Source organism: Morone saxatilis, unplaced genomic scaffold (assembly GCF_004916995.1).
Source record: "Morone saxatilis isolate NCDOM2014 unplaced genomic scaffold, NCSU_SB_2.0 Contig23, whole genome shotgun sequence".
Classification (NCBI taxonomy): domain Eukaryota; kingdom Metazoa; phylum Chordata; class Actinopteri; family Moronidae; genus Morone; species Morone saxatilis.
In genome coordinates this window covers 20,240,130-20,255,822 of record NW_023339796.1, presented here as the reverse complement: position 1 = coordinate 20,255,822, position 15,693 = coordinate 20,240,130, and the positions used below count along the sequence as shown (strand labels likewise).

The 15,693-nt window shown below is 39.9% G+C and overlaps 1 protein-coding gene across 1 annotated transcript in view; it reads left to right on the top strand.

Annotated features, from left to right (window-relative positions):
* The window catches only part of ttpa (tocopherol (alpha) transfer protein), a 10,575-nt gene extending 6,124 nt beyond the window's left edge, over nucleotides 1-4,451 (top strand). The window contains exons 4-5 of the mRNA XM_035671449.1: nucleotides 505-615; nucleotides 745-4,451. Of these exons, the coding sequence (XP_035527342.1) occupies nucleotides 505-615; nucleotides 745-993 (360 nt within the window). The 3' untranslated portion in view covers nucleotides 994-4,451. The remainder of the gene's footprint in view (nucleotides 1-504; nucleotides 616-744) is intronic.
* The last annotated feature ends 11,242 nt before the right edge of the window (nucleotides 4,452-15,693 follow it).

Below are 15,693 nucleotides of genomic sequence, written 5' to 3'. Positions count from 1 at the left end.
AAAATGTTCACTTGCTGCCTAATGGGCCCCAGGAGTATGTGTGAAGCTAGGTGACAGCATTTAGCTATATTAACTAGCTAGGAATTCATCCAAATAAACAAGAAAGCTAACGCTAACCAGCTAAAACCACTATATCACAATATATTTCTAAGCTTTGCAGTAATGTTAGCTTTGACTTTGGACTCTGTTGTGATGGGTGTTTGGTGACGGTAGCGGACTCCATCTTTAAGCTAACATTAGCTAGTGTTGCTCAGTGTTGACACTGTAGAGTTGAAGGTGGATCAACGTCAAACCTGCATCCCTTCAAGTTACATTACAACTCGTTAATTTTTGCTAAATGCCTTGTAGTCAGTGATAGTAAAAACTGAATATAGAGTATATGGATTGAAACTTTAGTGGCTTAATTTTGTTGTGCAGTGTTGATTGTTTTATAGACCTGATTGGCTGACCAATTAGTTGGCTTGCTTAATTAGCTTTCACACCTTTCCTTGTATGTGTGTTCAGGACTCTTTTCCACTGAAAGTTAGAGGGATCCATCTGGTCAATGAGCCGATGTTCTTCCGTCCAGTCTTCGCGATGATTCGTCCCTTCCTTCCAGATAAGATCAAACAGAGGGTCAGCAGCCTGTTTATCACACACACTGATTATACAATACCTGTCTCTGTTCTCTGTTTTGCATATAAATACACAGTGGTCATGCTTTTAAACAGTTTTAAAATCAAGTTCCCTCTCTCCCCACTGTAGATCCACATGCACGGTGCTGATTTCCACGACTCTTTAAGTGACTTTTTCTCACCGCCTGTCCTGCCTCCAGAATATGGAGGAGAGGGGCCTGACATAGAAAAGGCGTGTCAGGACTGGACCAATAAGCTGCTTCAATCAGAGAGGCTCCTGCATCAGATTGCCGCCCACCCAACAGGTGACATCGCCATTGCTCCTGATGACTCCTTCATCTCAGAGGAAGTGGACACTGAACAACGCTCAGATGGATGACAATTACACACGGTTGTTTTGTACTTTGGATCAACCAAACACACTCTCTGGCGGCCATTTTGTAGGTTCTTAACTCAGATGTTGGCTGCATCAAGAGAGCTATCTGTGCTGCTTTGAAGCATTTCATCACTGGACTTCGTGTCAAGCCCAGATTAGTCTAGGGTAATTTATAGTTAGTCAGATGCCCCTGCCTTGCATCGCTCTTGGCTAGTAGAAAACTATTGTCAGCTCATTTATTGTTGGCTAAAATCAACACCATTCGTCATAATACATAGTCGTCATTATATATCACAGCTGGGGAAGTTACTTTGCAAGCTAACAAAACATCAACTCATTTTGCTAGCTTAACGTTAGTGAGCAAGCAAGCTAAGATTAGCCAGCCAGCTGCTGGAATTTATGTTTACATGTTAGCTAATTGTATTCCTGGTTACATTGATCATTGAAATTGAAGATTTTTGCACCTGCTAACTTATGTACACATATTTGCTTTCTTTCCAAGAGTGACAATAATGTCAATGTCTATCTCCTGTCTGGACGTGAAGTACTCAGTTTGAGTCCGTACGTAGTTAGCATAGCTTAGGACAAAGAGTGGAAATAGGTGGAAACAGCTAGCATGGCTCTGAAAGTGAAGCTTACTAAAGCGAAAGTTTACATGTAACAGGTTTTATCTTGTTTGTTTAGCCTATACTCAAAAAGAAATGTAAAAACGTTAATTTGTGAATTTAGCATAAATTGCGAGACGAGCTGCATAGAAGTGCTGGGCAGATTGATTAAACTGTTACGCGTCAAGAAATAGTTCTAGCATGTAACTACAGGTAAAACCACAAATTGTTTTTGCATTTCTGTTAATATTGGACTTAAACAAACAAGATACACTGTAAATAATACAACTTTTAAGGTGTTTTTTTTCTACTTTGGAAAAAGGCAGGCTATTTGTTTTCCTCCATTTTTTACGCTACGCTAGGCTAAAGCCACATAGTGATTGCAGTTCCGTAAGCACAGACGTAAGTATTACCCACAATTTTGAACTTTTTTATTATAATTAATACATTTTTAATTTACATATTGTTAGTTTTCTATATCTACTAGCTGAACAGTTTGTTCAGGTCAGTTGAGGAGTAGAGACTGGATTTGAAGGCAGTTTACTGTGTCACCTCCACTTGGAAACAAACCTACCTTATTGTGTCTTTTAGGTGTATGAATGTCTGTTTTTCAGGGATATCTCTAGTGTAGTTGTTTTATAGTTAGAAATTGATAAAACCAGCCAATTATCCAGTGGACCTCAGGGATGGATTGCCCGGTGGAGATTTGTGTATCAGCTGCAGTCTTCGACCAAAGGACTCGAAGCAAACAACCATGTTACGGTGAAATCCTGATAACTCAATCTAAGAGTCACTGTGAGTTTGATGCTTTGTAAAAACACCTGGAAGTCAAACAGTTGCCCCACCAGTGAGTGTTCATTTCACTGAAGACATCAAGTCACGCTGCAGATGAGAAGGAAAGCTGCCTTCCTTCCAGCTTATCACTCCATCCAGGAATTCAGACCAATCCACCTAGTTGTCTATTTGTCCATGGTTGATCCTTTGAACTTTGGTCTTCATTTAAGTAATTGACAAGTTATCCTTTTTTTGTTTTTTTGTATGTTTTTTACATGAAACCTTTAACTATGTTTGGACCAATAGTATTTCCAATATACACAGGTATTTTAAAAATGTGAATTTGCTGTACACACTGAGTTTATAATTATTTTTATTAATTGTTGTAATACCTATAATAGGTTCACAATTTGAGTTTGCCCCTTTGTCCCTTTAAAAAGGGAAATGAATGTATTTCTGTGGTGCCTTAGCACATGAAAATGATATTGATTTTAAAGTTACATAAAGGATGTTCTCATGTGGTTATTAGACCTATACAATATGATTGATTATTTTTCCTAATTAGAAATCTACATCTTATTAATGCAAACTTTTTTGTATTTATTAGAAGGATAATATTTATACAATTATTCATCCGTCCATATTCTTGTATGAGTAAACATGCAACATTTGTGCACATTAATGGGTCAATAAAATGAAAGGCTCAAAATGGTGTCAATAAGTAGTGTGTAGGAACATCTCTTGTAGACAGGCTCCAGTTCCTTTTCATTTCTGTTTTACGCGAAGCACCCAGTACATATACCCCTTTTCCACCAAGGCAGTTTAAGGGCTGCTTCAGAGCCAGTGCCTAATCTCGAACCAGTTCTTGACTTTTGGCCAGGAAAACTGCTTTCAGCATGGCAAAGGTTTGCTGGTAGTAAGAACCGCTTACACCAGGGTCTGGGGGTACCTTGGGGCTGCCAGCTATGTATTTATTTGATGTTTATTTGCATCTACTATCACATCAATGTTAGAAATGTAACATATATACAAATGTATATTGTTAGCTGACTAACAGCTAGCTTGCGAGCTAGCCTAACCTTGGTAACAAGAGCTAATGTCTGAGATGTATTACGGTGACGTAATGACGTGACTCTGTGGATTGGGCTAGTGCCGGTTCAGAATTTGTTCAATTTCAGAACCTTCTAAGAACCAGTTTGCTTTTCCATGACCAACAGAGCAGAGCCGTGTCATTATGTCACTGTATACTTATCCAACATTAGCCAGTTACCAAGGTTATGCTAGCTGCCAAGCTAGCTGTTGTTCAACTAACATTACCCAAGCATCAAATCATTAATTTCTCACATCAATGTTGGAGGTAACATTACTGGCTAGGCACAAGGCCCTTGCAGCCCTTGTCATAAGCAGTTATTGGTTCTAGACCAGCGAAGTGTTGGCTGGAACCAGCCGCGAAGAACTGATATATGAAAATTAAGGCACTGGCTCCGAACCAGCCCTCAAACTGCCTTGGTGGTAAAGAGGTATGGGTGAACCGACTGAATCAGCACTAGCACCAAAACGAAAAAGTTAAAAGAGGCTAAAAAGCTCTTTCAGAAGTTGGGTGATTATTCTTTGTTGGTTTGTCAGTATGATAGACACCTATTACATTAAGCAGTATTGGAAAGTAACTTAAGTATTGTATTGACCAACTACTTGTACTTTACTTGAGTATACTTTATACGTATACTCTGCTACTTTTCAGTGCAGTTAGGGGTTAATTTGCATATTAATATTTTGTTCAGAAAATTAAAACAACAAAATTTGAAGTGGGTAGAAGCTAGCTGTAACATTAAAATGCAGCTTCATGTTAGTGAATTGATAATTAACCAACAGTACAATATATAAACACTGACAGAGCCTTTACTAAACTTTTACTTTTACTTTTATACTAAATGTTTCGAATAATACTTTCATACTTTTATTCAAATAAGAGTTTGAATGCTGGGTATTCACTTGTAACAGAGTGTTTTAACAATGTTTTATTGTACTTAAAAACATTTTTTTAATGCATCTTCTACCAGCTATATACCAGCTTTATTAAAACTTTCCTGACCTTTTAGTCTTACTGTCCCTCCTCTCTCTGTTGCTCTCATTGTGCACTATCACTGTACAGACCTTTGATCAGTGTCAGTGTTGGGTCAGTAAACATGTCTATCAGGCCTGCTCAGTCTAGTACACATTAAATGCCTGGGGTCAAACCACAGCACAGCAAGTACAACTATAGTTTACTTTTGACAAGATATATATATGTAGAGAGAGAGACAGATACACAATAGAAAGTATTTCTTCCTCCACACAGTATTCTCTACACAGTATTGGAAAGCTAGAAGCTAAATATGGCCTTGGTTTGTACACACTGCAGTCTGTGACCTCCCCGCTTGTGCTCTCTCTTAACCCTGCTATAATAACTGGGACAACAGAAAACTGAGCTTATTTTCCAAATATGAGTAGATTTTAAGATTGTCATTTGTGTGCAGTTGATAAAGGCCAGACAATAAGGGGGTCAGCTATAGTGATTCTGTGATTGACGAAATAACAACACTTCTATTGTAAATGTACTCTGGACTGTATGTGGACTGAGAAACTTCAGACTGAAAATCACGTGTCCCTATCATTGCAGAAACACATCTTCCATCATCTTTCCAACCACTAACTTCCCCTAAAGGCAATATTGCAATAGTGTTTAGTTGACATTACACCACCTTCAATGCGTACACAGCTCCCTGAAATAGGTGAAATGCAACTTTTCTGTGTTTGAACAGCATGGTGACCAAGTGCACACCCAAACAGTTAATCATTAGAAACACATTTCACTTTGGTTATTCACAGACATTGCTGATCTGTGTAGACTTGTTTCAGTCATAAGTGCCATGCATAAAGTATTACTATAACTGGAGCACTTGCAAGACTTGTCTGGTCTCTGCACTGCATCACATCACATTTAGAGAGAGACTGAATTTTCACCCTTTTACATGTGACAAATTCACATAGGTACATGTGATTTTTGGATTATTCATATGTAATAAATTCACATGCACTGGAATAATTGCACAAAAAAACAAAAAGATACATTTGTATATGGACAGATACGTCCATATGCAGATTACAGACTGGATCTTTGACAGATTTTATTTTTATATGATGTTATAGGATATAATATGATATGATATACCGATCTGGATACAGATCCATGAACTTGTATATTAATGGCTCTTTACGGATACAGGTCCTTTTTGTCCAGTGATGATACAAGCACGTATGATTTTCTGATATTTGACACGTCAAATAGAAGATATCTTATGCGGAAACAATTGCACATAATATGTCACATGTACACAAGTACAAGCTATTCATTTTAATTTAAACTTACATCGTTTCAGTGGAGTGCTTTTATAGACTGGAAGAGGTTTGATTTGTTACTATTGTCTGCTGATGTGATGCAAATTGACTTGATGAAATCTACAAGTTAATCAACAGTTTCCTGTGTTCCTTCCATACTGTTCCTCTAAAGGGCATGCAGCAGTGACACTCACTAAGTTTCATGCAGTGTGTTACAAGAAGCTGTACACAAAATACTTGATGTACCAAACACATTTTAATACAACTGGCATACTTTAGAGCTCCCGTGTTCTTTTTTGCCATTTGAATGCATGTATCAAGTATTGTTACAAAGCAATACATTTACAGTGTTTACAGATTAACAGCAGGTCCCTTCAGTACAGCTCAGAGAGATTTTTGAGGTTAACAAATATTGCTACACAGGAGCAATTACCATTAGTGTGGCGTGAAGTGAGGTTACCAGGAAATGCATTTGGAGTGAAACGGTGGAAATGGGCTTCCATACTTTCATATAAGGAAAATTTACTGTAGTTCACAGTACCATTTTGGCTTTATTGCGGGAAGATGTCAGTGTAGTATTTTTCTGTGTCATTAATCATTATAGGAACCCCCTGTAAATCCTCAATGCAGACATTTGAGCAGGGATTAACAGCACTGCGGAAAATCCACTGAATTCATCTTCATTATCCCCCAAAAAACAGGTCCAATCATGTTTCTTTGGAAGATCAGATCAATGTTCTCTTTACAGAGAAAATCATGCACACTTTTATTTTATTGTGGACTGGACTGTTCTAACACCTTGTTTGCCTGAGATGCAGCCCAACTCGAGAGCTAGCCACTAAACTTCTCATGAAGACCAAACGCTCTTCAAGATTCAAGATTCAAGAAGCTTTATTTATCCTGAGGGAAATTACTGTGCAACAGTTGCAATACAAAGGTGGGAAAGTAATACAGAGTTACAGTACAAATAAGCTAAAAATTAAAATTAGAAATTAAATATAAGGACTAACGATGAAAATAAATCAAATCAATTTAACTAAATGACAACAAAAATGCACAGCTACCTTATCAGGTACATAAGTAACTAAATGTCAAACATAAATGCTACAAAAATTCAGTTAACATAAAAGAGCATTATAAATATAACCATACGTCACATGCAATTTGCAGCGATACAATTGAAATAAAATAGTATAAAATAAAATAAGTGATAAGTGACCGTTTGGATATAAGTGGTAATCAGTGGTAAAAGTGATAAAAATTGTAGCAGCATTTTGTGTAGCAGCATAAATTAAACTAAGGTACTCAGTACAACTAAATAAAGTTGATGGTGAAAATTTGGTAAAAATGAAGTGTTGAATACACACTGGAGAAGTCCCAAGACTCGATTCTCACAGATGGCTTCAGGTTGCCAGGCTGGGCGCTAGGCACGGTGGAGCCAGGCGAAGATGATGGTGCGATCCTCCACTCCTAGTCTCGGCTTGGTAGGAAACTGAAGACGGGTCCGCCAGTGATGAGCGTGACCCAAGGGGCGAAGAGAGTGAACAGACCTAGCCCTCCTTGTCAACAGTGGACCTTTTTCATCAAGGTTGAAGTACCCTCAGCCACAGTCCTGTAGTCGTTGGAGGTGCTGGGACGCCCTTTCATATCTGGTACAGGCAAGGAACTTTGTTGCTGTACATCTGTATTTGTCATCATCTGTCTCTCTGTCTCGTCTCTTGTCTCTCTCTTCATTCTTTCTCCCCCAACCTGGTCCAAGGCAGCATGACCACCACCTAGACCGATAGCGGTCTGTCAGGTTTTCTGCCCGTTTAAACAGGCAGTCTTTTACTTGCCCCCCATGCGCCAATGTGCTTTTTGCTCAATGGTGGTACTGTTGGTCGTCTGTAAAGTGCATTAGTAAGGAGTTCGGATCTAGACCTAATGTCTCTATTTGAAAAAGTGTCCTGAGATAACTTTCATGTATTTGATTGCAGCTATATCAAAATAATTTGGAATTGATTGTAATTGAATTCCTCTTTCCCACAGCACAGTGGACCCTCTCGGACTCAGGCTGTCAGGGTGGAAATTTGGCTGCCAGCGACCCAACATCACGCTGGGTTTGCGTGCACATGTTTTGAGGACCCTCGGGCTGACACCGTTGGGACCTGCTGCCTTGCCTGGGCGGAGTCTGCACAGCTCCTTGCCTGTTACCTGTTACCTGTTCTGCAGTGAAGGTCTGTCTGCTGTGTGTGTTGATAGTGGATCCGTGGAGATCATTGCAGCATCCTCCACTGCCTATACAGCAACCTCTCCTCCAGTCTGATGGATAAATGTGTGTGGACAGCCAGAGAGAACAGCCACAGGCTACAGTTACACCAGTGCTGTTGCAGTATGAATGAACCAGGTCAGAGTCCAGGCCATCCTGAAAGAGTGAATGTGAGCATGCTCTGTCAGCAGAGAGTGCAAGAGAGCTGCAGAACAGAGTGAGCCTGCAGCTGCTGCACAGTCTCCATGGTAGAGAATACAGAATAAACATGCACACTTACAAATATACTATATATATAAATGAATTAAAAATTCTCATTTCAGATGTTTTGTTTATTGTAGTCTTAATAAAATGGGCAGTTTGGACTAGTTGGGGTACATGCCCTACACAACAGAAGCGCCTTCAGTACCCAGTGTGTTGGGATGGGTGTAAGAATAATGGTGATTCAGACAGTATGAGTACCCAGTAAAAAACCATGGCATCCATAGCACAGCTGGCTGGCAGTACAGACTACTATAGACAGGAATATATCTGGAATATATCAAATCTCTGGTTGCATGTACGTCTTGTAAAATGCTTCCTTTCATTATACATTCTTGTGTCAGGAAGGAAACTGCAGAGCAGGAACAGGAGAGGTCAAAGCATTTAAGCATCAAAGCTATGGACCTTCATTTGATAATAGTCTGCCGGACCCTCAACTGTAACAATAGGAGCCCATTAACACAGCACTGTGATTCAGGCAGGGCATTCCACATTATGCCCCTGCAATTGCTCCCGTCAATGCAAATGAAAGCATTTAATTGTCTTCAGAGGACTATAAAGACTTGTCCACCACCCCAGACACTTGTTCTTTCAGCAACAATTTTCCTTTCAACAACACCCACCATTGTAATGTGGAAAAGTCTTTCTCTGCCTTTGCCCTACAGACTGCACCCAACCCCCCTATCCACCACCAGCAAGCAGATAGTAAGCCCACAAGGTGATAGGCCTGTCTGATTTAACAGATGGCTGCTGTAGGTGTGTGTGTATCCTGTGAGTGGTTTCTTTAGTCACTGTATTACATCACAGTACACAGGATCCTTGTAAAGCGCTGTTTATCTGGTGTCCTCCTCAGTAGCTTACAGGCTGAAACATAAACGGTGAAGGCACCTACCCTGTTTATAGGCTAATCAATGATTGTGTTAAAGGAGAAATTGGCAGAAAAATCAATAATGAAAATAATAAAACACAATACACTTACTTACCTTCTAATTTTTTTTCTTTCTAATTTTTTCACTTTTTTACTGGGATTTACATGTGTACACTTGTTTGTTTTAATTTGTGTAAAATATCGTCAATAAATAGGCTATAAATGAGCCTGGCCAAATGAATGCAAAAAACTATTCATGCATTTAGCACTGAGTGACGTAATTATCTTCTTTCATATTTTTTTATTATTGTTAAACACACAATAAAAACATACAGGAACTTATGGAGAATACATACATTACATTAACATAAAAGGAAATGGGGAATTTATAGAAATATAGAACAACAAAAATAATATATCACAGTAAACCTCCAGGCAGAAATAAGAAGAAAATCATGGTATAAGAACAATACATTGTTCTAAGAGAAAAGGTTTAGCATACATTTCCTCTAAAACACATACACCAAAGCAAATAGATTGTATCTGAACAGAATTCATAGGACACATGGTTACTATAATCATGGCCTTTGTCACAAATGAACCTTTCCAACATTAGTTTTAACATGTGGTTTACTTGTGGGTTGCACTAAATATTTTAGGCACTCATTAAACCATCTACTGTATACCCCCCTCCCACAAACACACACCCATCATGCAAATGACATTCTTTTCAGGTGATTAGATCACTCATCACAGTGATTAGGTCAATTCAAAGCTCCCCTCAGTCACCATACATACACTGTCCCTCTGACAGCACACACCCTGGGGCTTTGTTGTGTGAGAGCTGACCATATGTGAGATAACCAAATGGTCAGTGCCCCGCAGGAGGGTGTGTGTGGATGGTTGTGTAAGCTGTACATATTGTAAAAGTGCAAACGCATTCACATGTTTCTGAAATACATACTGTACAAGTATGTACGCTGGTATCAACATGTTGATAGACAGTCAGCAAGGTCCTTACCTCAGATATATGAACACAATACTTGCGTAGTAGACAGCTTCAGATGCATCACCATTGCAAACTGCATTAAATTGGGGGAATGAACAAGGTTATAAATGGTTTGGATTTTAGCTCAGGGTGCATAAGCTCAGGCAATAATCAAAGAAAATAGCCGTGCTTTTAGAATAACTAATACAATAGAAAAAGTTGATGGGGGAATCATGATCAACACTAGAGCAGCAACGACTAGTTAATTAATCAGACAACTATTTTGATTATCGATTAATTGTTTGGCGTAATATTTAAAAGAAAAATCGTCCAGCTCTCTGATTTCTCTTTTGAGTGTGTCGCTTTGGGCTGTGGGAAACAGCTTGGAACATTTTTCAACATTTTGTGACATTTTATGGACCAAACAACTAATCCATTAATTGAGAAAATGATGACAACAAGTTGCAGCCCTAATCGGCGGCATATTTCAGTTGTCTCATGAATGAACTTTGACAAGTGACAGTAGAAAAAGTACAGTGTAAATGTAAATCATAAAATTCATTTTGGCTGAATTTTCATAGCTTCACCAGTTCAGGGTCCTGTTATTGTGCATGGACCCCTGAATATGCCGCAGCCAAATGTATGGGGTCTTATTAAAAATGTCTGATGGTCAAAACAAATCACAAAATACATGATGCAAAGGGGATATTAAAGCACACTGTTCACTCGTTTTTTGGTTTGTTTTTGAATATAAATCATACATAAAGTTATGTATTGTTAATATATATAGTCATTCTTATTAAAATATCAATTGAGACCAAAGCCTATATGTAAATCAAATTAACTGGATTTAAACCCCTGTCAACATTGTTTTAATTATTTTGACTGTATTATGTCCCCTGTCAAGTAAGAAAGCCAGAGATGTGCTTTGCTGTTCTTGTGACATGCTTCTGTGTTGATACTTTAGAGATTTAAATGAAAATGGCGTGCAGAGGGGAAAAATGGAAACTCGCGCTGCCAGCGGATCTACCATCTTGCCACGTTCCAGAGGAGAGAGGTGGGCGGGGCAAAGATAAGACTATCCACACGGTTGAATAAGCTCAACGCCTCTCGAATTCCATTGGTCCGAACAGTCTCCCACCCCGCCCATATCTGTGTAACAAGGCCTTCATTGGTCGAGAGAGCTGCCCGTCCTAAAGTGGACGGGGTTTCCATGTTTCTGACTTTTATCAGGCAGGAGAAGCAATTTTGATTTTCTTTTTGCAGCCAGTAGTACAGCTTTGCGGCCGCTCCAGTCCCTCTGCAACGCTTCTTCCAGAGGTCTACCAGCCCAGCTGCTAACAGTCGCCATGGCTTCAAAGAAGAACGCTAAAGTGCACGTCAAATCCAAAGGTGCGTTGTAGCTTTTCTTTCTTTCTCATTCTGTCGTGGGTTGCAGTGGTGGGGATGATGCGTTGCAGCCTTTAGCTTTCACTGGCAGGCCGTTCAAAGTTAATCGGGTGTCAAGCTGTTATTTCATTTAAGGCCCCTGGTTCTGGCTAGCTTGATTTAGCTTTAGAAAATAGTGTCGACATGTTAGCTGCCCCATGCAAGTGAGTTCGTTTAGCTCTACGTAAGCTGGCTTTATGGGGCATGTAAACACTTTTTATTAAAGCACAGCAGTGCTACTAGGCCACCTGCCAACATCGACTTACTAACGTTAGCTCTGCCTCGGTGTACTTCGATATTAGCAAGACGTAGGACAAAAGCTACGTATCACTGCTTGTGACTCTACGTAATATTTTAACCAGCAGTGTTGCATTCGCGCTGCCGTCCACACACCAGCTGTTCGTCCAGGCTGGTGCACCATGGCGACGCCGTCTCCTGGGATTACAGTGAAACACTGGCTGTTACCCAGTGCTGCCGGTTAGGCCCCGTAGTCGTCGTAGTTTCGTCGTCGGCTTCCCAGCGAAGAGATACCGAGTTGTGCCAGCATTGCGAATATGTGGGCACCCCGCCCCCCATTCAGGCGAGTCACTCTTCTGAATGCTCACGTGTCATTATATGAAAGCCGTGGGCGGGGTTATACGTGGCTCACGGGGGTCTCCACACACACACACACACACACACACACACACACATATCCACATACATATAGTGATCCTATCCATATCATAGGGCTGCTGCTGTGTGAGCTCCATTGTATAGGGCACCGCGCGCGGCTCCATTCAAACACTGTGCAGTGTTGCTCATGTTTAATTGCATGGCGCACATCCAATGTGCGACGCTCATCTTAAGTCAACAAAAGTCACCTACCCGCCTGTTTATTCACCAAAATAGGTTGCAGCTATAGACGACTGCGATATGTTGTAAAAGCTCCCTGTGAGGGTTAATAGAAGTAATATAGTGTACTTTAGTCGGGAGGCAGTAAGAACTTAAAGCCCCACACTGACACGTGGCTGTGGGTAGACCACTGAGCCCATGTTGTGTATGTTGATACAAACTATAGGAAGCAAGTGTGGTACAACTTTGGGTACACTCTGTCCTCTACCGTCTGCACAGGGCTCCCATAGCAAAGACTACAGCAAAACTATATGGAAACTATAAAACCCACTTTAAATACTGAATTGATAAGGTTTGCATATACTATTTGGCTACTGTTTTTGTTGATCCTAGAATGCATCACCACACAGCAGTTTCCATATGAATGAATAGGGAGCTCAGCGGGATGTCACACAGCTTCAAAATCTTTTTTTTTTGTCAAATTGTAGTGATTGTAGCTGCAGTTGAAGTTCATAATGCCATGTGTTGGATCAGATCAAAGGGCAGTGTAAGGCAGGAAAGCACAAGGAACAAAATGTTCAGGTTTTTTTGTCTCTTTTCTAACCCCGCCCACCACAGTCCCTATGTCTGTCTGCATGTATGTATGTATGGTTCCACAGTCCAGGCTGCTGATTGGAGAAAGCAGCAAGTATGGTGGATTTAAAATAAAGATGACTGGTCTTGGAATGAATACTTACTCATTTTCCAGCAGATGATAGGATTTATTGCATTACACTTAGATACTATATATTATTTGATTGTAAAGCCTGCATTCATTCAGTTGATGAACTATTTTAGCTAATGATTCATTCTTTATGAGAAGTGTAGCCAAGTAGGTCATAAAGTACAGTAGCCAATAAGAGTGCAGCTTTAAGAGATGCAGACGGGCTTGTGTGACACATTGGGAGGAGTGGATGTTTAATGGAAGTATTACTGTAATAACTAGAAGTTGACCAATTTACCGCCCTAATATGACTTTTTAAAATCAAATATTTCACCCCATTCCTAGTTGAATATTGCATATACATTTATAGTCTTATATTTTGTAATATTTTATTTTGTGATATCTTGTTGTACCTCCACTTCTGTACTCTTTCTTTTGCACTACATTGCAAAAAGGGGGATCAATAAAGGAACATCTTATTTTATCTTACTATCCACAGTATCAGTGCAACTAAAGTAATTCATGTAGATTTTTTTAATGAATAAAACAGCATTGAATTAATTGATCCAGATTTGTACATATTTATTTAGGTATTTATTGCCTTGTCTGGATGTTGAGTTCAGCTTCTAATTAAGTCAAAGTGGGGCTGTAGTCAAGAAAACCTTGGTCAACCAACATCAAGTGTTATTTCTAACAACATAGCACACACCAATATACATAAAGTCTGCATATGTCCCTCCTGCCCCTGGACATAACAGATTAACAAGCTGTTTCCTCCATATTAAATTAACACCATTGATTGTCAGACTTTGGTCAGATGAGAGCATTTTTAATTTGAAATTTTTTTTAACCAGTTTTGATTATCAAGACAATTCATCGGCTATCAGCTTTTTCCTGTTCCTAACGATCATTATTATATTGTCATTTTACAAGTCCAATATCGGTTGACCTCTAGTGAGGACCAACACCTATGGGGAAATGTGCTTTTACCTTTGGTCCATCCCAACTCAGGAAGTCGTCATTTCTTTGCTTGTTTTCTGTAGCAGTGGTGGATTAACTAACCCACAACTGAAAGAGAAAGAAACGCCCGTGCACTTTGTACAAAGTTACATCATATCAGTAAACACTTTAAGTGGCTTATCAAATATTGATCTTGGCTCACAGTGAAGCCCGAAAGTAGTGTGTAAACTGTAAATTGCCTCAAAACAGTCCAGAGGCATTGAGTCTGAAATATCTCCAGTGTGCTAATCATATGGTTGGTTGAATCATGGGTCTGTATAATACATGTGTGGGGGTCATCTTTCATCATCATTTGATTTCTGTTGATGTAGTTGCACTTCACTTGATTCTTCAGTCATATTTCACCCTTTTTTGTGCACTTTTGCTTTTCTACATTTTGTTCATAATCATTTCAATCCCCCAGGCCTCCCCCCCTCCTCCTCTCACCAAAGGGCTGGGAAGTATGCAGAGCTGAAAGGGTAACAGCCGTGTCTGTTTGCTCTGGGACTGATGTGTGATGCTGTGTTGTGTTATATTCTTTGCATTTGCATATATATATATATTTTTACTTAAACCCTGTAGATAGAAACAGTGTAACCTTGCATGAACGTGCAATGCTGTGTGTGTTTGTGTCAGTGACTAAGTTATGGCCTGGTCCTGCACCGTGCTGCCTGCTGTTGAGTCCAGTGTTTGGGGGACTCTCCTTGAATGCAGAAACTTTTTTTTAACTCTGGCCAGGATATTCAAATCCTCAGGGATGCTTTTCCAAAACCCCCTAAAACAGTTTTTGCTGATCAGAGATCAGATCATATGATTCTGTAAAGCATCATTGTGGTTGCTATGGATACTAGTCTGCAGTGAGTATTGTTTTGGTTGGTGATCAAACTGCTGACTGGAGCTATGTTTGAGGTGTCCCTATAAGGGCTGCAACTAATGATCGTTTTTAATATGGACTAATCTGTTCACTGTTGGACCTGGAAAAGGTTTGAAGTCAAAAACTACTGTGCTGTGTTGGACCAGCTTGCAGTGAGCCAGTGATATAATCTAATTAGCTTGACACCAGCTCAACAAACAGCTCTTGTTAATACTAGTGACTTTCTGGGGATTTTTCACAACAAAGCCAGGCATGAGATTTGTCTCCTGCCCTTATTGTTTTGCCTAGAGCACAGCCTCCATCGTTGGAATGTACTGCGCACATCACAGATCCTGGCGCCATGAGGCTGAATCAGCCAGGTCCACTGTCCAGTGCTGCAGTAAAGGTAGTGGATGTAGTTGGCTGCTAGGCACGGGCGGTATCTAGGTATTTGTACAGGTTCGATTGGCATGAGATGATTCTATGCAGCAAACCAGTGAGGTAAAGGTTAAAAGAGCTGCACCACTTAAAAAATACAATAACAATACACTGTATATCCCCCGGGTAAATGTCAGGGAGGTATTAAAAAAATGCATACTGTCCAAGCCCATTGGCTGCTAGGTTGATGTCTGTCATCTCTCACTCCCTCAAAGCATCTGTTTTAAAGTAGGTTTAAGGGTCAGAGGTCAAAACGTAGAAAAAAATGGTGTGTGTGTGTGTGTTAAAGGCCAGAGGGAAGAGGAGTTTGAAGGCGGTGCACAGCA